At 37.7% G+C, this 23,094-nt stretch overlaps 1 protein-coding gene across 1 annotated transcript in view; it reads right to left on the bottom strand.

Moving 5' to 3' along the window:
- Positions 1 to 23,094, bottom strand: part of LOC129266217 (centrosomal protein of 164 kDa-like) — a 45,927-nt gene that overhangs the window by 6,839 nt on the left and 15,994 nt on the right. Inside the window, exons 8-26 of the mRNA XM_064103823.1 lie at positions 22,347 to 22,424; positions 21,297 to 21,392; positions 20,497 to 20,613; positions 19,722 to 19,870; positions 18,245 to 18,484; positions 17,135 to 17,266; positions 16,442 to 16,613; positions 14,374 to 14,496; positions 13,975 to 14,094; positions 13,197 to 13,319; positions 12,440 to 12,601; positions 11,471 to 11,605; positions 10,675 to 10,847; positions 9,168 to 9,406; positions 8,493 to 8,706; positions 6,596 to 6,812; positions 5,258 to 5,365; positions 2,521 to 2,653; positions 1,767 to 1,919 (exon numbers count right to left, since the gene is read on the bottom strand). Coding sequence (XP_063959893.1) covers positions 1,767 to 1,919; positions 2,521 to 2,653; positions 5,258 to 5,365; positions 6,596 to 6,812; positions 8,493 to 8,706; positions 9,168 to 9,406; positions 10,675 to 10,847; positions 11,471 to 11,605; positions 12,440 to 12,601; positions 13,197 to 13,319; positions 13,975 to 14,094; positions 14,374 to 14,496; positions 16,442 to 16,613; positions 17,135 to 17,266; positions 18,245 to 18,484; positions 19,722 to 19,870; positions 20,497 to 20,613; positions 21,297 to 21,392; positions 22,347 to 22,424 — 2,884 coding nt within the window. The remainder of the gene's footprint in view (positions 1 to 1,766; positions 1,920 to 2,520; positions 2,654 to 5,257; positions 5,366 to 6,595; positions 6,813 to 8,492; positions 8,707 to 9,167; positions 9,407 to 10,674; positions 10,848 to 11,470; positions 11,606 to 12,439; positions 12,602 to 13,196; positions 13,320 to 13,974; positions 14,095 to 14,373; positions 14,497 to 16,441; positions 16,614 to 17,134; positions 17,267 to 18,244; positions 18,485 to 19,721; positions 19,871 to 20,496; positions 20,614 to 21,296; positions 21,393 to 22,346; positions 22,425 to 23,094) is intronic.

The following is a 23,094-nucleotide window of genomic DNA, read 5'->3' as shown; positions in this document are numbered from 1 at the left end:
AATCTAACATTATAGAGTACCGAAGTGTGACGTCATCAATTTTCACTTTTTGCATTTCAGCGTTTTTGATACCATATTTTGGTAGAGCATGATAAAAAAAACCCCCACAACTCACATTTGGTGGGAATCGGTCCATGGGGGCCTGAGATATGACCTCATGAATACATAATAAACCCCATTGAAGTCAATGTACATGTATTATTGCCCTGGTTCTAAATGTTAGGAACCTGGCCAATAATATATTGACTTCAGTGGGGCCATTCCCAATCTCATTTCCGTTATTTTGTTTGTGTCTTTTGATAGACCACAGGGTAGGATATAATTTTTATTTTTTAGGGGCTATCATGAGAGCCATTGCAGAATTTTGGGGGCTATTTCTTTCATTTTAGGGGCAACAAGCAATTATGCAGTAAAAGCAAATATTGTTACTCTGCCAAGGTTAGTCAGAGTATTGATTTTCTAAATAATCTTGAATATTGTGTGTGAGAGATCTTGGGGTGACTCTAGAAAGAACGGTCACCCCGAAGCATGCATTTTCGGAGAATTTTAGGGGCGATTAGGGCTGTCAGGGGGGGGGGGGGGGCGAGATTGCCTGCCACCCTCATGTATTTGCTATGCTGGTAGACCATCAAAGAAGGCTGTTATTTACATGGTACTTCCATGAAAAATTCAAAGCAACCATTTTTTAATTAATTTGCTTAATAATAATATGCAACATTAATATAGCTCTTAACCCTCAATCTCCCGGGGTATTTTGATTCTTGTCATTCCCGGGGGGGGGGGCATTATGGCCCCCCCTTAAGATCTCAGCCATGGATTGCGCGATCACAACGAAAATTTGCATGATGGTAGAGAATGACGTAATCTACGCCGTTGCATTGGTAAATTTCACTTAATTCATATATTTTTATTTTATATGAATTAATTATGCTAATTTATTCATGAAATCATACTTTTTGCTCTGATTCACTAAATAAAGCTCCTAGAATGCCATTTTTTGGGTGAAAATATTTTTTATAGCATTCCTAACAATTGTGAATGAAAAAAATTCTGGTACCAAGACCGATTTCTTATGTATTTTATTGTTTTTTTAATTTCTTATGTATTTCCTTGTTTTTTTACTTTTTGTTTTTTTATTGTTTTTTCGATGGAAATCGTTCCAGACTTAATTCTGATCATAAACAAGGCAAAATTAATTAAGTTTAATCAGTAAAAGTAGAAATAATGATACATTTATGAATTTTGGCCAAATACACAATTTGCATTGGATTTGTGCATGAAATCACATTTATGAGCAATTATGGGTCTGACATGCACTTACATAATGTTGCGTAATGTCGTAACCGCGTACCCGGGCGTCACAAATTTGGTCTCAAAATTTGCGCGAGACTTGAAAGTAAAAAGTCAGTGAGCGGCGAGGTCAAAAAATTTTGCGCAGCAGATATATCGCAAAAATTGTAGAGGGGGGGGGGCCATTATGGCCCCCCCCCCCGGGAGAATTAGGGTTAATACAAATGTCTCTAAGTGCTGCATACTATTAACCTGGCTTAAGCATGGCTATCCTGATCGAACGCTCGAGCATTCAAGGAATTCCTTTCTACCGGGAACCCATTTACTAAACCTGGATGGAAAGTGGCAAATGTAGATAAACACCTTGCCAAGGAACGCGAGTGCTGCGGTGGGATTTGAGCCTCGGACCTTGTGGTTCAAATTGCAGAGACTTATCCACTGAGCCACAACAGCTCAGTCTACATTCTGCAGCTTACCGGGTGCATTCGGGAGTTCCCGTTGTTTCAGCACAGTCATCACATTCTGCAACTGATTGTTCAGACTGTTCAGAGAGGAGATAACTTGAGACGACTCATCTTGCTTCATTCCTTTCACTTTCCCCTTCTTCTTAGAATGGTGACCTCTTATATCTAGATTACAATACACAAGGAAATAGGAAGGTTAGTTACAGTGCAAAGCCTGAGGGATATTTTACAAAGAGGTCAACGAGTAATGCACCATGTTTGAGTGTTAAGAAAGACATAATTCTTGTTGTTGAAAAAAAAAAAAAAAAACAGAGAAATACAGTACATACAATTTCTTTCATTTAAAAATTTTGTTTCAAATGTACAATGAATAATTGAATTTAAATAATCATATTTCTTGTTTTCCCTTCATGAAAAAAGGAAATGCAGAACACACAAATATATTTCATTCAGTATTTTTATTGCAAATGTAAACTGAATATGAATAACAAGTCAAACAAAAATAATAGCATTTCATGATTGCTAATATCTAGTTCCCACTATCATAAGTCGCATCATTGAAGCAGTGATCTAAATGAAAATCGTGGAGTAATCGTAGTGATCGTGTCAGATCTTATCAGATCTTCAGTTCAGTTGTGGCAATCATTTTGATTGTAGAATTTTTTTTTGACGGTTCAAAACTTTTCGTGATCAGCTACGAAAGGGGGAACGTGGTATTATTAATCATAAATGAATAAATTGAAGTCAAAATAAAGATTAAAAATACCTTGTTTATAAGACTCATCCCCACTGGTGCTACTGTTGGTCCTAGGACTGCTCCCTGAGGAATCACTCAAAATAAACATGGTGTCCTGATTTGCCTCTGAATGCTGGCCAATGTCTCTCCCTCTGTATATATCCTAATGACCATAATAAACACAAAATTTTGTCAATCAATCAATCAATCAACCGGTTGGTCGATCAAAGCTTCCTTTCATGCAATTGTTCAATCTTTGAATAAATCATAATGGTCCTAGTATTGCTCCCTGTGGAATCACTCAGAATAAACATGGTGCAGAGCTGCCAACCTTGTGCAAGCAAAAAAAGGAATCATTATGGCCAAAAAAAGGAATTTCCAACAAAAAAAAGGAATGTGCTAAAACGAACCTTAAAACGACATGCGACAAACATCCAATGCAAAAAGTATGTATGCAGTGAACAATTTAAAAAAAGTTAATCTCTAGGCCTAGTCTGGGCTAAGTAACGGAGCGTTACAAATTGGACCCTTATTTTAATTAAGTCAGTAGCAGGGCTTGAATTAAGAATTGAGAGGGGCAAGGCCATTTTCAAATGGGCACTTTCAGCTTGGGGCAACCGGCAAAGTGGCCTTGGATGCCCCAAAATTTCAAAGGGTATCAAGGCCATTCTAAAGGACATGAAGGCCACTTTTATTCTAGTCAAATGGGCACCTAGGCAAATTTTTCTAAAAATGACAAGTAGGCCTTTCATTTTGTAGTGCAACCTGACTCCGGCACTTATCAAAGTGAAGATCTGTCGAGAAAAAATTCTTTCAGGGGCACCAAAATCAGTTCTGGTGAACATTTTTAGGGCCCCATTTTTCTGGAGCTTCCTTTCCACTTCTAAAATAATTAATTGTTTTATGTTGAGTTTCCTGACAAAACTACCAAATTGTAGACTAAGAGAAATATTAAAAAAAAGTTGACATCAATTCAGACTTCTCTTCCCAAGTAACATTGTTTTTGCCAAACAGTACCCTTTAAAATTAAAGTGTCATAAAATGGAAGTGTACATGTAACATTCCACAAATATAGAAAAATTATTCATAAATCAATCTAATCTAAAATTCAAATAGATCTATAGATAAGAAGTTGAAATCATTCCACAAAAGTCCCATCGTAAATCACTTCACGATGTGCACAGCTCAGCCTCAATCACACTGCACGCACACTCAATCATCCCCAGCAGTGACGGCACTATAGAGCAGACATCTAGGCCGCCAGAACCGGGGAAGAAATCTTCCCATTCCTGCTAAACTGAATGCTAAAGTGCCGACTTTTTTAATGAATTCCAAAGGCAGTAGGACATCTCTCTAGTATAAATCATGTGAAACTATCAATAAATGTTGAATATCACCCAGAATTATTACTTCAAGGGACAATGAAGAGCTTTCCAGGTCTTTTCAAAGCCGAATTCATCGTATTTGTTTGATACGATTACGAGTTGATGAAAATTAACCAGACAGTACCGTTATCCGAAGCTTGGGAATTGATTAATCAATTCAAGAAAATAGCCTCAAAATTTCATTTCTTTATCACAACAATTAATTTTAAAGTATATGAAAAATATCTTTTGATGATTCAATCTTTAATATATATGATGAGTATTTTTGTAAAATTTTGCAAATGGAATAATAATTTCCCTCAAACCTCCAAATCCCCCTCCATTACAAATGGACTCTTCTCTTACTACATTTGGGAATTACCCTACCCAATTCATCGTACTCCTCGCTCTGCGCTGCAAGAACAAACGTTGGCTCGATCACCTGAAGAGTGTTGGCCCGTGCGTAAGGACAACGTATTAGCAGTAACGTTAGATCTAAATTCTGAAATCTGATTTTCGGATCGTTTTTTTGGAAATAAAACATCACTTTATAGGAAAGAAATTACATGCAAATTTAAGATAAAATATATAAAATTCAGAAATATCGTACCTTAGACCGCAGTTACTGTTATTTCCTTTCAAATGATGATCAAAACATAATCATCCTCGATCCTTTCGTTTGTCATCGTAAGTTGCCATCTTGGATGACGTCATCATCCTTACAGACGTATTTACCAGTCGCTATACATCGCGATTCGTACCATGCATGCCGCTCGCATATTCAACTAACGTATATGTACGTGCACGCTATCAAATTATTAAAGTGCGTTGGAAAACCGGCTGGCGGGCGACTACGCACGCGCAAATACCAGGCTCATCTCGGGCTCAACCACTGAACTAGAAATACGTATTTCTAGTTCAGTGGGCTCAACACGCACTCCACATACATACAATTATGTACACACATTATCAAAATTGTCAAAAAACGTAATTTGAAAAGAAAAACCATAATGCCGTAATTTGAATGAAAAAACGTAATGATTACGGCAAAAACGTAATGGTTGGCACCTCTGATGGTGTCTTGGTTTGCCTCCGAATGTTGGCCAACATCTCTACCTCTGTATGATGACCATAATGATCATACTAACTGAGCAATGTGTATCAATTGATAATCATCAATAAAACAGCAATCAATATTTCAACTGCCAAATGTGAATCAATCAATACTGGTCCTAGTATTGTTCCCTAAGGTATCACTCAAAATGAACATGGTGTTCTGATTTGCATTTCAATGCCAACCAACCAGCCAACCATCCCGACCCGACCCAACCCAACCCAACCCAACCAACCAAACCCCTCCCCTGTATGCACACTAACTTTTCTTAGTGAAATGGTATACTCACTTTGTCATTGAGAGACTCTTCTAGTTTCTTGAGTTTAGACTCCTTCTCTCTCACCAGACGGCTCCCGGTGGTATAGTTCACCAAGGCTTTGTCCAACTCCAGTGCCTCCTGTGGGTAAAAGTTATCATACACACAATAAGAAAATATGGGAGTGATCTCATAAAGCTGTCCATAACAAACTGGGTTATAGACAGGGGGCCAGCTTCATAAAGCTTTTCGAAAACATACAAAATCTTCATAGATTTAAAGTAATTCTTGTCTTTTTTCATTCACCTATCCATCCTTGAATCAATCAATCTATTCATTCCTTCATTATTAACCTCTCCCATACAAGTCGTACAACTTCATAGATCAACAGTGTTTCTTTCGCTGTATCTCCGTTCTCTTATAATAGTATTGCCCTACATCTGTCTTCCATTCTCTAATAACTCTCTTCAAACTATCTCTCGATCTAGCCATCTCTTAATTTCTTCAATTCTTACCCTCTGCAATCCAAGTCGCACATCTTCATAGATCAGCAGCGTTCCTTTCGATGTGTCTCCGTTCTCTTCATAGGATCGCCTTATATCTCTTAATTCTTTTATTACTCCCTTCAAACTTTAATACTATCCCTCAATTTTTTCCATCTCTTAATTTCTTCAATTCTTACCCTCTCCAATCTAAGTCGCACATCTTCATAGATCAGCAGCGTTCCTTTCGATATGTCTCCGTTCTCTTCATAGTTTCGTCCTATATCTCTCTTCCATTCTCTAATAACTCTCTTCAAACTATCTCTCAAGCTAGCCATCTCTTCATTCCTTCATTCTTACCCTCTCCAAGTACTCGCTACAAACTATCTCTTGATCTTTCCTTCTCTTCTTACCCTCTCCAGTCCAACTCGTACATCTTCATAGATCAGTGGCATTCCTTTTGGTATGTCTCTGTTCTCTTTATAGTATTGCCTTATGTCTGTCTTCAATTTTTTAATTACTCCCTTCAATCTTTCCACCTGTTCATTCCATCTTCATTCTTACCCTCTCAAAGTCGAACATCTTCATATATCAGCAGCGTTCATTTCACTATGTCCCAGTTCTTTTCATAGTTTCGCCCTATTATCTCTCTTCCATTATCTAATTACACTCTTCAAACTATCTCTCAAGCTAGCCATCTCTTCATTCCTTCATTCTTACCCTTTCCACGCCAAGTCGCACATATTTATAGACCAGCGGTGTTCCCTTACCGTGTCTCCGTTCTCTTCATAGCCTTGCCTAAGGTCTTTCCTATATATACATTCTCTCATTCCTCCCTTCGATCCAACTATCTCTCAATCTTTCCATTTATTCATTCCTTCATTCTTACCCTCTCCAATCCAAGTCGCACATCTTCGTATACCAGCGGTGTTCCTTTTATGGTGTCTCCGTTCTCTTCATAGCCTTGTCTGAGGTCTCTTCTCCATTCCGTCTTCGCATCCTCCAAAGCTGATTTCTGCTGATGAAGCTGTCTCTTTTGGCGCTTCAAGAAGTCTTTGGCTCGACTGATGGCTCCATTCTCCTCCGCAAGACGCAGACGAAGGTCACTGGAAGCAAATTTAAATATTTCATATGTATGTACTAGGCACTAATCATACCCATACACATGTATTTACTACGGTTCCATGCTCCCCTGTAAATTCCACACATCCATTGAATTGCAAAATTTAACCTTGGATTAAGAATTTACCCTAAAAATAACAGAAAACACAATTGTTTCAAACAGAGGGTCGTGGGTTCGAATCCTAGCCATGGCGTATTTCCTTCAGCAAGAAATTTATCTACAATGTGCTGCACTCGACCCAGGTGAGGTGAATGGGTACCTGGCAGGATTATTTCCTTGAATGCACTGAGTGCCGGTGATGGTAGCTCGAGCTAAAGCCGGGGTAATAATAATATCCACCGTCAACACAGCAAGCTGGACACTCCAGTTGGCCGCCATTTTAACCTCCCCAACCACTCCATCACTGACATGATGCTACAGGGCATCGAATCTTTAGGTTCCCGTCCTGACTCAGTCCGTACTAGCAGAGAGAAGCTCTGGATAAGACGACTTCGCACCACCCAACCTCATGGCCTGAACATCCAAGAGGGGAACGACTGATTATTCTTTCCTATCCACTTTCAATTTATATATACATATCATTTTTCCCCTCAGCTCTTTTGAATAGTTACATTATAGTTTCTTCCTCTACTTTCCTCCCATATCTCATACAAGCTCAGCTCCAATTTTTCCTTCCTTGTTCAGGCGATATAATAATTATTATATATATATATTTTGTTTTTGTCTCCACTCACCTCTTTTAGATTTACCACATTTGCTTATTGACATGTATACTATGGTTTCTTCATAATACACCCCCTCTCTTCTATATTTGCTTTTACCTTTTTAGGCAATTTGCTTCCTCTTTTTCACATATACAGGTTTTTTTTTTTTTCCTACTGTATAGTCCTATGTTTTTTTCCCGTCACACCTAGCGGATTACAATATCAGTTACACCATATGTGTCTTTACATTTTTTCATATACATTTATTTTTTGGATATATTTATATACATATCACTTTTAGATACATATTTACACTTACCTTCTTCTCTTAGTTTAATGCTTTATCATATATACTTATATGTCTTTTGCACATTATCAGTTGTTCCCCATTCTTTTCCTTTTTTCCCCCCACTCTTATGCACCAGTTTATTATGCCTTTCTTTGTAACCTGTTTGACCCACCTCTCACTAATTCTCTAGTTATTCATCCCTCTATCACTGTTTTGTTCCAGATCCTGTTTGATGTTGCCTGCCTCATTATCTTAATCCCTCTTGGCCTTACTTACACTAACTTCCCTTTGTGTCTGTCTACTCCTTTTATTTCATCCCCTTCACTAACCTGATTGGTCTTCTCTACTAACTAATGCCCCTTTTGTCTCCTTGTTTCTAGTGTTGCTGTAGCTTGTTTGTGGTCTATATTATGGTTGTTCCACTTTATATGTTTGTCATTTTGCCTCCGACGAAGATTCTGCTAGGATCGAAAGCTTAGGCCCCTTCTTGACTTTCTAATTTACTCCATTGGCTCTCTTTTATTAGATAAGCAGTTTTCAGCAGCTTCTTTTCGCCAGTAATAATAATAACGCGCCTCAGAATAGAATATTTCTAGATAGATGGCGCTATATAAATGCCTATTATTATTATGAAACCCTCCCCAGATCTAGTTTTTTCAACTAAACTAACCTCTTAGCCATCTGCCGCCTGGCAGTTGCATCATCAAACTCCTCCGATGCATCAGACTCCATGTATTGCCACGCATGGCGCCCTCTATGTCTCGATGGGAGAGGAGGATTATACATCTGATCGTCGTCATAGGCAGCTCGCTTTCCTCTTGCCTTGTGAGAGGCATACCTCCTTCCCCCACGCGGCATCTCATAGTCATCCTCGTCATCAAGCTCTGCAAGACAATATGAAAGGATGGACACATTGCCACTTTGTCTACTTTCATTTTGGTCTTGTCCAACACGATATAAGCCAGTATGTCTTCTTCACTTTTGGTCAAATTGCCATTTAGTCCATTTACATTTTGTCTTATTTAAAGTTAGGCTCTATTTATTTGTCAAATACCACTTGGTCAATTTTTTTTCAGTTAAAAAAATGCAAAATAATTAGTAAATAAAGTAGAAAATGGATTATTCAGGTATTAAAATAATGAGAAGTTTACTAATACAGTTAAATACAATAAAAAAAAAATAATTTAGAATAGCAATATTCATCCATTGAGAATGGAACATCCCGACCAGTTGGAGATTTTGCTGAGTCTCTGGGACGTCCCATTTGACAGACTTAATTTGTAAGGGATAATTAGAATAATAGCATTAAGATGAATATAATCTCATTTAGAAGAGAAATACTTACCCGTTGAGAATGGAACATCCCGACCAGTAGGTGATTTTGCCAAGTCTCTGGGATGTATCATTTGTCGGACCTGTTTCGTAGGGGAGGGCGTGAGAGGGTCAAGCTCGTTCAGGTCTAATAGGTCGACATCGGGTGTGTCGGGAATGTCAGCTTTCCTTCTGAAACGTGCATTATGTGGTGTGGAGGGGTTGTCATGGTAACCATTGGTCATGCCTTCATCGAGTCCTCCATTTAAATGTCTGGAAAAAATAAAACAACCTATAAGTACAAATCTATACTACCTAACAATTACATAAAACAAATAATGCAAAGGCCATCAGTTTCTCCTTGTAACATATGTGCCTCCTTTCTCCTTTCTTTTTCACTTCTAATAATAATAATAATAATAATACTGTAGCTGGATTTATATAGCGCTTTTTGCCTGAGGATACAAAGCACTTGCTATTATTACCCCAGCTTTAGCTCGAGCTACCATCACCAACGCTCAGTGCATGCAAGGAATTGATCCTACCGGGTACCCATTCACCTCACCTGGGTCAAGTGCAGCACAGTGTGGATAAATTACTTGCTTAAGGAAAACATGCCATGGCTAGGATTTGAAACCGCGACCCTCTGATTAAAAGGTGAGAGTCGTAACCACTAGACCACTTCTCTTCCCTCCGTCACTCTCTCTCTCATACCTAATACATGTAGGTGATACCAAGCTGGAAATGTATCTGTTTTCTCCTCAGGTTTTGAGAAAAGTTTCTCTCTTTACTTCATCTCTGCCCCTCCTTCCTTTCTCTCTGTTTCTATCTGTCTCTCCCTGATAAATGATACCAACTTAGACTGTGCATGCATAATTTTCCCTCCATCTGTTTCTTCTCCTCCACCTTTTGTCACATCTAATGCCCTTCCCCATCATATCCGGACTCCTCCATCCCCTTTGCGCTCTCGCTCTCTCCTCCCCAACTGTTTCTTCTCCTCCAATTCATGTTGCATCCAATACCCCCTCCCCACCACCAATCCCCTCCCCTTCTCTCTGTTTCTATCTGTCTCTCTTCACCTTCTGTCTCTCCTGATAAAACAATACCAACCTAGACTATGCATGCAGACTCTTCACATTTCCCTCCAACTGTTTATTCTCCTTCTCCAATTCTTTAGATTCCAGTGCCTCTTCCCAGCCAATCCCTGTCCCACCCCTCTCCCCCCCTCTGTCTCTCTCTTCTCATAAACAATACCAACCTAGACTGTGCATGCAGACTCTTGACTTTCCCCTCCATCTGTTTCTTCTCCTCCAATTCTTGTCGCATCCAATCCCCTCCCTCTCTCTCCACCTTCTCTCTCTCTCGCTGATAAAACAATACCAACATAAACTGTGCATACAGACTCTTCATTTTCCCCTCCATATGTGTCTTCTCCTCAAATTTTTTTTATTCCAATGCCTTTTCCCCATCAATCCCCCTCCCATCCCTCCTCCCCCTCTCTCTCTCCTCTTCTCCCTCTCTCACTCAAAAATAATACCAACCTAGACTGTGCATGCAGACTCTTGACTTTCCCCTCCATCTGTTTCTTCTCCTTCTCCAATTCCTGCAGCATCCTTCTCTCCTTCTTGATCGCTGCAACCAGTTCTTGTCTCTCCTTCTCCATATCTTCCATCTGAGAGATGTCTCCACTCCTTCCCTTCATCTCCAGGACCTCCTGTAATCCAGAAAATGTAAACAAACAGATTGACCCAAATTCACAAAGGTGGTTTTGAAAAACCACCGGTTGAACCCATTGTTTATGAAGTTTTCCTTTTAAATTACACTTAATTTACCACGTATACTGAAAAGTGTCCGATGCTGATGCACGCTTTTGTCACTGTGCACCAAATTGATGCCTGTTACCATGATTAGGTACGCTATTTTATTAATGAGTCTGTTTTGGACACTGGACTCGTGAATAAAATAGCGTAATTAACCATGGCAACAGGCATCAATTTAGCGCAATTTGGAAAAAGCGTACATCAGCAATGGACATACATGTATTTCAATATGCGCGATATATTAAGCATAATATATATAGGAAATCTGCATAAATCATAGGTTCAAATGGTGGTTTTCAAAACCATCTTTGTGAATTCGGGCCTTTGATACCAACTTGGACCCCACTGCATGAAAAGTAAAATGCTCATCTTGAGCTTTGTGAAAGGTTCATTTCAGAAGAGAGTACAAAGAGACATAATACACTAGACAAAGAGATATGAAGATATGGCAAGCAAAATACACAAGACAAATGTACATGTATAATTAAAGTGGTACATTGTAAGTCACTGATGTTACCTCTTGATCGTGCTGCAGTCTCTCTTTCTCTTCCTCCAGTTTGGCTCTTCTCCTCGCAATCTTCTCTTCTTCTCTCTCAAGTTCCTTGTTCTGCCTCTCAAGGACCTTCTTCCGCTCACTCAGAGATTCGCTGACCTGCAGGACAAGTAAATGTTTCTAATCAGTATCTTATCATTGTTCAGGGGCCCGTTTCATAAAGGACTTGCAACTACCATGGTAACAGGACTCAGCAGCCAATCAGAATCAAGGTTTCCATGGTAGTTGCCATAATGGCAAAGTTACAACAGTTGCAAGTCCTTTTTGAAACGGGCCCCAGGAGAGTGTTTCATCAAGTTTTTCATCTGACAAGTTGACAACTATCCTAGATTTTGGTTGGTTGAGAAGCACTGTTACTATGGTAACTGACGGATAAAACAAGACTTGTCTGATAAAACGTCCTTTCATTGGAGCATTTCATGAAATAACTGTTAGACGTTTTATCTGACAAGTACTGTTTTATCCAAACAGTTACTATGGTAACAGTGCTTCTCAGCCCATCATAATCAAGGAAAGTTGTCAGACCTGAGAACTTGTCGGACAAAAATGTTGAAACCCTCCTCCCCTTGAAACGCCTCCCAGGAAAGGGTTTCATCAACATTTGTTGTCTGACAAGTTTGTCAGATTTGACAACTTTCCTTCATTTAGATCTGCTGAGAGGCACAGACACATGACTGTTACTATGGTAACTGTCATGAAAACAGGACTCGGTCAGGTAAAACACTGGCAACACCTTTCTAGGGGATCCCAAGGTATTTTTTATCAATTTATCAATTTTTTTATTATAAAACTTCATCATTGAAAGATTGATTCTGAGGCCTGTTTCATAATATATTTAATAATAGTCAACAATGTCCAATTATACATGTATATGCAGAGCTCTGTTAATTTCAGCATAACACATAATGTCAAAGAAATAATCAAGTCCTTTACCTCCTTCAAGGCCCTTTCCTCATCTTCATGGCTGCTGTGTAAAACCTCTTTCTTCTGCTCAAACTCTTCTTTCAACACTTTCAGCGCGGATTTGTGGATTTTTGCCAGTTTCTCCTTCTCCGTCTCGTGCTCTTTCTGCAATGTTTTCTTCTCATCTTGTTCCTAGAATCAGACAGATACATCAGTTGAAATGTCAACTTTTTCCAGGCTACTTTATCAGTGGGTTGATTTTCTATGATTAACTTTTACAAAGGAAATACCGACTTTCAGCAACACAAGAGGATTGAATATTTAAAGCATGATGTTTTCCCTCAGTCTAATTTCAGTGCAAACTTGTCTATTTTTGGCAGTTTCTCCTTCCTCATCTTGTGCTGTTTCAATCAATTAATTGCCTCAATTCAATTGTTACACTAATTATGCTGAAGGATGGGGGGGGGGGGATTCTTCCAACGCCTCGTGCGATATTTCCAAATCCCCCCCCCAAAAAAAAAAAAATGAATAAATAAATAAAATGAATGAATGAATAAATAAATAAATAAAATAAAATAAATAAATGAATAAATAAATAAAATAAAATATTAAAAAATTAAAATAAAAAGAATTAAATAAATGAATAAATAAATAATTCAAAAAAATAAAAAAAATAATTGAAAGTACGCTGACTTTTTTTGGTCCAAGTCTTATACAACTTTTGAGATCCAATTAGCGACACCCGGGTACACGAGTCTAAAGTTTCACCCTTGACCTTTGAACTCACAGCATCTTTGAGCTCCCTGGTCATATCTCGTATCTTCTTCTCTTGATCCTTCTTCATCCTCTCCATCTCCTTTTGATGCTCCTCCTTCAACGCCTGTTTACGTTCTTGAAGGACGCTATCCATCTGGGTATTCAAAACAAAATGATGAAAGCAAAGACACCTGGGCCCCGTCTTACAAAGAGTTACGATCGATCCAATCAATCATAACTCTATGGAAATCCATCAGTATCATAATTTCTTCTACAGGAAATTTGCAAAACGTCCTTTGTAAACAGAGAACACACCAAATTGTCAAGAAATCCATGAATTTATGGATATACATTCATATCTATAATTTTTTTAACATGCATTTTATATTTTGACTTTGCTGGCTTTCCATAGTTACAATTGATCAGATCAATTGCAACTCTTTGTAAGACGGGCCCCAGGTTGGAATGTCTTATATTGATAATTTCTCAGCATTTACTCATTGTCTACAAAAACCATTTGTTACATATTTTTACAAGAACATGGGCACTGGACATTTAACAGACATTTGTGTGGTCATTTTATTCCATTTTGCTTGAACTGGCATTTATGTTTAAATTAGAATTGCTAAGAATAGCACAGCTGAAAGTATCAAGGGTCAGTTTCACAAAACTTGTAACAATAACAACTTTGCAATAACAGTTAAAAGCTACTGAAAACCTTCTATCTGATTGGCTGATGGTTAATTTGTGATAGAAATTGTGCATTTGTTACTGTAACAATGCTTTGTGAAACGGGACACATCTCTTACCCCTGTCTCCATATCTCTAATAGCAGCTTGATTGTCACGGCTTAGTCTCAGTTTCTCTTCCTCTCTCCTTCTCTCTTCTTCCTGAGATTCCCGTAGATTAGATAGAATATCATCCATATCCTAGACAAACAATGAAACAGGCGGACATAATAATAATAACATAATAATTATAAACGGCCTAAATTACATTGTTTCTAAGCGCTAGGTACATAAACAAATATAAGTTGAAGAGCTGAATTTAATAAGCTTATCAAAATGAAATCATGATGAAAGTAAATGAAAGAAAATCTATTCAAAGGAAACTGCACACTTATGCTATCCCACACATCTGTTCATTTGTTTACCCCATATACATGTAGCATGAATGTGAGTGACTACCTACATGTATTAGGTACATACCCTCTTGTGTTTTTGACTAGCTTCGATCTTCTTTTTCTCAATCTCCTCTTCAAAAGTCTTCTTCAGCTCATCCAGTGAAGATTGCTGCTCGGATTTGAGCTTTTCTTTCAGCTTGTCTAAATCCTGGTGAAATAATGACATATTTAAGAAACATCACTGAAGGTGATTCATACCCCCACCCTATGTCGTTACCATTGCAACCCATTTTCCATCACACTTGGAAAGTAAATCTTGCATGTCCTTACCCAAGATGAATGTTTGCGCCAAATTTCAAGATCAATGGTAAAAAAATCTGGGGAAGTAGTTTTGCAGGGTTTTGGGCAATAACATGCTTTTACCATGGCAACACAATTTCAAACACATTTGGAAAAGGGAATAATGTGTTTTTCAGCCAAAGACCAATGTTGCTGCCAACTTTCACGAGCACTGGCCAAAAATTGGGGTAGTATTTTGATCCACGAGGAGTTTTACTGGGTTTTGGGCAATAACATATAATATATAAGGAACAGTACTATAACTATTACTAATTATAACAATTACTTACTAACACTAGAAAGTTCAAAGTTAGTGAAAAATGATTTGCGCAGAACTTTGAAAAAGTTATGCAAATAAAAGTAGACCTTAATCATGAAGAACATGTGGAATTTAGCTAGTAAAATTGATTTGAAGATATCTTTTACCTTTTAAAACTTGCTTCCTTGCCCAAAATACTTCAAAGAGTGCATTAACCCCCCCCCCCCACCCCACTCACCGAGGCCATCGTGACGATATCTGCTTTACACTGAGCGGTGAGTTACATGAAATGGCTTAGGCTTGATTTTCATTTTGTTAATCATTGTCAAGCTTGGAAAAAGTGTGGCGAAACATGTATTAAATGAAAATGAAATGTAAACCCACTTTAAATGATAAAAACTTGCTGGAGATGTCTGATGTCTAAACTTTTGTTCAGATTCAGTTGTCCTCAGATCAAGGTTGTGCTTACTAAGTGTTGAAATTTTGATTCGGGAGGCAAAATTGTTACAAAATGCTTGAATGTATCCGTTTTATTTCAATTGACTAAAAGTGCAAGGGAAATGTATGAGAAATGTTTCGCAGGGTAAGTTTGATTTCGCCCTTTCCCCTTGACACAGCGTGAAAACAAGCATTTCTGCGCAAACAGATTTCTGTGAGCTTTACAAAAATGGACAGTGCTCACTCAAGTGTAACTTTCTTTCAAAACTTTTACTTTCATTAGAAAGATGAGACCCAAACCCAAGATTATATGTGAAAGATTACCCACATGTCGTATATTTTTTAATTTCCAGGGCTTTTTCAAAGTGTACACTTTTTTTTGATACGCACTGTATAACAAAGAGAATGTCTTTTGTATTTGGTAGTTTATAATGTGAACTGATATGAATTGATAATCAAATATATAAATAAATTAAAAAAAACCTGAAGTTACTGATTCATCATATGCAGTGTACATGTAGGTAATGACTTTTGCCATATTTTGGGGTGATGGCTGCAATTTGGGGGCTATTAATTTAATTTCAAGGGCTACTTTTTTTCCCAGTGAGATTTATTTAGAGCTTTATTCTCATGCATGTAGAATTTCTTCTTTATGTTCTTGAATAATGATGGGGCAGATATTGGGGCAACTATAGAAAAGATGGTCAGTCCAAAGCATTCCCTTTCGCAAGTATGAAAGTGATTTTGGCTGTCATGAGGGCGAAATCGCCCGTCGCCATCATGTATTTCCTCTACTAGGCTCCGTAACACAAAGATTAGCGATCAATCGCTAAATGAACTGACCAAACAATATCAATGTTACATGCTCATTTGGTTCAAAATAATGTCCAAGAACCAATCAGTGCGCTTCTTTCATATTTGCAATTCATCGTAAATCTTTGTGTTACGGAGCCCAGGGGCTCGTAACACAAAGCTAAGCAATGATCGTAGAACATTTTTCTATGATTGATTCCATTGACTACAATGTACAATCAATCGTTAAAATCAAGTGTACAATTGATTGCTAACCTTTTGTGTTACGGGCCCCCGATCATATGTATTATTTTTTTAGACTCACCATTTCATGTCCCTTCTTCAAATCGGCCATCTTCTCCTCCTGGTAAGACGCCGCCTCCTTCTTAATCCTATCCATCACCTTCTTCTTCTCTTCTTCCAGTTTCTCCTCTTCTTTCTCTCGGAGCTCCCTAACCTCATCCCTGAGACTCTTCAATGCCTTGTCCTTCGCTTCCCTGTAAGATGATTGAAAAATAATATTGCACCGATTTTCCACATACATGTAGGTTCCCAGTGAAAGATAACTTGATATTCAAACTTCTTGAAATTGTATTTCAACAGTCGGCATGAATTGGCCTCTCTTTACTCACAACAGCTTTGAATCCTGGGGCGATCGAGCCTTTGCTCATGCCAGACCAGCCCTGTGGAATTCACTACCACAGGAGCTGAAGAACTCTGCAACATCCTTTAAGGGCCACCTAAAATTGCATTTGTTCACCAGCAGGAACTAGGTTTGAAGACAGACATTTTTCCTCATTTGTAATTTACCCTTTCTTGTACTTCTCTTAGTTCTCTTTACTTTTATGTTTTGCTATCTTCTAAGCGCCTTGAGCATTTAATCAAAATGGAAAAGACGCTACATAAATCATATGTATTATCATTATTATTAATGAGTATCTTCCAATTTTCCTTGTCGCACACAGAGAGTAAACATAGGCAGCCACCATCAAATTATCTTTGAGATGCTCTAACCAACCTGATTTTATCCTCTTCAGTCTGTTGTTCTTTCTTGATGGTCTCTTTCAGCTTCCGGAGGGCATCTGACTTTCCTTCCATCAACATTGCTTCCTCCTCCTCCGTCTCCTCTTTTACCCTCTTCCTCAGATCACTAACAAAGGAAAAATCAAGTAATTAGAGTCAAGCATTTAATTTAGATATCATTTAGAATAATAAAGCTTAAAGATAAATGCCAGTTGTGGTAACAGTCTCAAAATGGGTTCACACAGAATCCAATAAATGACCACCCCAGTGTTTGTATTAATAAAAAAATATGTGCCAAAAGACTCTGGGAAAGAATGTGTAATTGCATGCTGAGAAATGAACAATATAAGCACAGAATTCCATAAAATTTCTGGTATCTTTCCAAGCAATATTATTACACTGTCCCACATATGCCTTTTTAGGTTGGTGATCATCAGAATTATCCGTTTTCAGCTAAGATTTCATGATTTCACAAAGATAAGTTTATTTAAATGTAACAGATCTAGGTCTATGATAATATGGTATCAATTAACCTTGATTTTAAAGACTTCCTCATGAAATAATTATTTGCTGCAACTACTTTCTTTTACTTTTAAAACAGCACTTTATCTTTGAAAAAGTGATGATATACATGTAGCTTCTGCAGACACGATGAAAGCCAAGCAGATGGATTTGGCCAATCGAGATCATCATTCCATGTACATTTTGCTCACAACACAGACCAGAACCCAATCAGAATTGTTCTTTCATATTTACATTTAGCTTTCAGTGGTCTTCACATGCAGGTTTCACTTCACTACATCCTCCTCACTGTCATTCTTGTGTTGCAATAAAATATTTGCAATCAATAGCAAATTTTTGTTGCAATTTTATGATCGATAGATCAATTTTAACTAGGAATCATCAATGTACACGCATTGTTGCAATAAGCAGAGTAGCAATCAAGTGCCAATTCGCAATTGGATTGCCAGACGTAGAGTATGATTACTTTTTGGATACAAAATATACTTGCTATTGATTCCAACATTATGCAACGCCTCATTACAATGGGCAAAAATGATTTTTTTTTTTAAGAGAAACTTTCATAAATAATTCTAAATCTAACCTGATACTCTTGGCCTTCTCCTTTTCCAATGCCTCCTCTTCCTTCTCCTCCTCCTTATGAGCTTCCTCTTTAAGCTGCCGTAGATGATCCTCTTTGTCCTCCAGGAGCTCCAGCTTGGCATCCTCCAGCTCCTTCTCCAGACGCTCCCTCATCAGCTTCAGGGATTTCTCCTGCTCCTTGCGCAGTGTCGCCTCCTCCGCTTCAAGCTCCTTCTCAAAATCGTTCTCCATCTCTGCTCTCCTGTAAATGAAGAATTATATGAAAGATGAAGACTAGCACAATTAAAGACATATCAGCTCCTGCTTTAGCCTTTCTCCTGCTCCTTGCGTAGTGTCGCCTCCTCCGCTTCAAGCTCCTTCTCAAAATCTTTCTCCATCTCTGCTCTCCTGTAAGTGAAGAATTATATGAAAGATGAAGACTAGCGCAATTACAGACATATCAGCTTCTGCTTTAGCCTTTCTCCTGCTCCTTGCATAGTGTCGCCTCCTCCGCTTCAAGCTCCTTCTCAAAATCTTTCTCCATCTCTGCTCTCCTGTAAGTGAAGAATTATATGAAAGATGAAGACTAGCGCAATTACAGACATATCAGCTTCTGCTTTAGCCTTTCTCCTGCTCCTTGCGTATTGTCGCCTCCTCCGCTTCAAGCTCCTTCTCAAAATCTTTCACCATCTCTGCTCTCCTGTAAATGAAGAATTATTTGAAAGATGAAGACTAGCGCAATTACAGACATATCAGCTTCTGCTTTAGCCTTTCTCCTGCTCCTTGCGTAGTGTCGCCTCCTCCGCTTCAAGCTCCTTCTCAAAATCTTTCACCATCTCTGCTCTCCTGTAAATGAAGAATTATTTGAAAGATGAAGACTAGCACAATTACAGACATATCAGCTTCTGCTTTAGCCTTTCTCCTGCTCCTTGCGTAGTGTCGCCTCCTCCGCTTCAAGCTCCTTCTCAAAATCCTTCTCCATCTCAGCTCTCCTGAATATGAAAAATCATACAAAAGATGAACACTGGCACAACTATCATAGACCTATCAGCTTTAGTCTTTTCTCCTGCTGCCTTACGTAGTGTCGTCTCCTCGGCTTCAAGCTCCTTTTCAGATCTTTCTCCATATCTACTCTCCTGAAAGTAAAATATGATCAGAAAATATGACATTTGCCATTCTCCTCCAAGGTGTAGTAAATGGGTACCCGGTAGGAAGAAATCCCTTCAACTTGAGCACCTACTGTAGGAAGCCCAGCTCAGGCTGGTGTAATAATAACATTATCATGTTAAGCAGGGCAAGCTGGGAGAATAGATTTCGGATCTGAAGTGGCTACCCAGGGTCCATAGTTTTATTATTTTTCAAAGAAAAGATTCAAAGATCAAGAGAAACAGTGACAGAGGTAATGAAAATAAAACCAACATCAAGATACATCTTTTTACATAGTATCTTTTACTTATTTCATTCTGGAAATGAAAGGATATGAAAAGATAAACACTTACTTTGACTGTAAACTTTGCTCCATGCTAGCCCTGAGTTTCTCTTCTTCTTCTCTAGCTTCTCTCTGAAGTTTCTCATTGTCGAGTTTTGGAAGATGAGCTGCAGAGGATGGTGCCAAGGAACCAAGAGAGGGGAACGTGCCACCACCCATCTGAGAAGAAAGAAAAAAAATTGATTAAAATCACCATCTTCAGCTTGAAAATTGTGTTATCCTCATAATCTTCATTACCTACACCACCATCATCATAATTATTATTACATTCAAAATTAATTTTTGTTTCATCACTAGCGATGTCATGACTAGCATCATCAGCAGCAGCATCAGTAGCATAATCACCATAACCATCATCATCACCATCATGATCATCATGATCATCATCACCATCACCAACACCATCAACATCATCATCACCACAATATCACCAACACCATCATCATCATCATCACCATCATCATCATCATCACCATCATCATCACCATCACCAACACCAACACCATCATCATCAACATCACCATTGACATCATCAGTATCATCCTTATCATCGTCATCATGAACATCATCATCACTATCACTATCGACATCATCATTATCATCCTTATCATCATCACCTTTGTAATTGCCATCATTATCATCATCATCACCACCACCACCATAACTACCACTATCGTTATCATCATCCTCATCATCACCATCACCACCATCCTCCTCCTCCTCATCATCATCACCATCATCATCACTATCACTGTCATCTTCCTCCTCGTTCCCCTCATCATTACCTTTGTTCCTGAGTAGCCTAGATCTGGTACCCGAGGGCTGTCTAATGAAGATTCCAGGGACAAAGGCGGTCTAGAGGATGGCCCTTTCTCTGCTTCCTTTTTTGAACTCTTTAAAAACTGAGAAGGGGAAAAAAAAATCAAAAATATATTGGAGACTAACACAAACACAAAAACAATCCACACATTTGCAAATAGTATGTTATCTCTTTCAATGTGTATTTCATGAAAGGAACATAAATATTTCCATTTTAAATTGAAAGTACATCTGGCAACCAACAATTCATTACAATTATTTATAAACCATTGTTATTAGTTATACCTCAACAATGCAATGAAACTTTATGTAAATATGATACATACATGTATTTGCATTAATTTTTTCATTGATAATGAAATAAACTATGACATACATTCATACAGTTTGTTAATCCTGTTGATGACAAATTCATTGAGAATCAGTATTCCAATAGTAACTTTCACAGATAGAAACCTATATGAAATACAACAGGTTTTTCTTACAAACTTGGTAATTCAACAGAAAAAAAATATGATTCATTCATTTGATTTGCGTAGTCAGAACCACAGTTCAGTCATTTCTAATATACAGCAAAGTGTACATAGCAAACACATGAATTCCATTTTGCAAAGGTAAATTCCATGAATTTTCACATGAAAAGTACAGAACCAAAACAGATTTTATGTTTTTACTTGTAAACCGGTAAAGGGAAAAACACCATCACTACCTGTATCAGAATTTTATCAAGTTTCTCAAACTTTTTTTTTCTTTTGCAGAAACCTACCCTTGATTTAGGTGGATCTGGACTGGTAGCTGGCATGAGGCTATCTGCGTCCATTAGACCGAGACGCTTGGAGAGATTGGCATCAATACCAAAGTCCTGTGAGATTGAATCAAAGGAATTTCAATCAAGATTTTCGGTTTCAAGACTCAAGATTATTTTATTGGTCAATGTATGCATACAAAGAAATTTGGTTTCCAATGGCTTTAACAATACATGTAAATATACACAAAGACGAAAAATATATGATATATAAACAATTAAAAAACGATACATAAACAAACAAACAAACAAAATAAATCATTCTGCAATTACTTTAATACCCCTAAAAACTTAGAAAAAGGAAGCTGTTTCATAAAGATCTTAATAAGTTATGCACAACTTTATGCAAGACTGGTGACCCTTTCTCATGGTGTATGATATACCTCAAATTTTCATTGGTGTTCATTTAGCTTCCAAGAAAGGCTCACCAATCGTGTGCAAAGTCATTCACAGCTGTATAAACTGCTTTATGAAACACCCACCTGGTAAAAATTTAGATGTATGGGCAAAGAGAAATGTGATGTAAATTATTAGTCTTTTAATTCATTTATTAATATAAAAAAAGCCAGGATAATAGGATCAGTAACAGCTGGTTTTCATCTTGGTCCTCGATAATAAGAATGGGAGAAAATACACGATACATATTAATACAAGGTAGAGAAGTTTTGTATGAATCGAGAGTTGAGATCATCATAATCACAACCATTATCATCATTATCATCAACTTAATCACCATCGTCATTTCATCATCATCACCATCACCATCACCATCATCACAATCACCATCAAATTCATCTTTGTCATCATTATTTTCATCTTCTTAATCATCATCACCACCATCGTCATAATCATCACCATCGCTATCATCATTACCATTCTCATTATCATTATGACCACCACAATCATCTTCTTCTTTATCATCACCATCATCATCATCATCACAATTGCCACCATTTTCATCCCCATCATCATCATCATCACCACCTTCATCATCAGCAGCACAATGCTTACCACATTGACATCATCTTCGTCGCTTTCATCGTCAGAAGGGTGAAGATGCTTTAAGGCCGGTTCGCTTGCTTCTGATTCCTGTCATCAAAATAAATACATAGCATTCACATTGAATATAACGTTTTTAAAAAATTTGCACTTATTGTGATCTTACCCTGTAATACGAATGCAATACATACACTTTGAATTCAAGAACATATAAAACATTGAAAATCATCATAATCAGAAACAGTTTCTAATTTGAAAGTTTTGCATTATTTTGGTGGAAAATTTCAATGCATGTTGTTACAAATTAACCCTTTAACCCTAAAAGGACTGGGCTATTTGAGACGTATCGACGGGGGGTGAAAAACACTATTTGCATATTTAACACCCTATTTCAATTCAAATTTTCTTCTTTTTTGCAGATGTCATCTTTTTGATCTAATTTAAAGGTTTCCACAAAGAAAAATGGCAAAAGTCAATGTATTTCTTTGTTTTTCATTGTTTTTTTCAATGGAAATTATTACAGACCATTTTACAACTAAATTAAACCCTAAATCAATTCAGCAGACCAATTAGAATGAAAAATAATCACCCTTTTATGAATTTCATCTCCCATAGACTTTGTACACAAAGTATAAAAATAAGCCATTTTCGGCATGACATTGCATCGTAAAAAGTCACGTGACGTCCCGGTGGTATACCCGTATGTCGCGTATTTGGTCTCAAAAGTTGCGCGGTACTTTAAAGAAAAAAGTCATAAAAT

Source organism: Lytechinus pictus, chromosome 8 (assembly GCF_037042905.1).
Source record: "Lytechinus pictus isolate F3 Inbred chromosome 8, Lp3.0, whole genome shotgun sequence".
In the NCBI taxonomy this organism is placed as follows: Eukaryota; Metazoa; Echinodermata; class Echinoidea; order Temnopleuroida; family Toxopneustidae; genus Lytechinus; species Lytechinus pictus.
The sequence above is the reverse complement of the archived record's forward strand: the minus strand, read 5'-3'. Positions and strand labels throughout refer to the sequence as shown.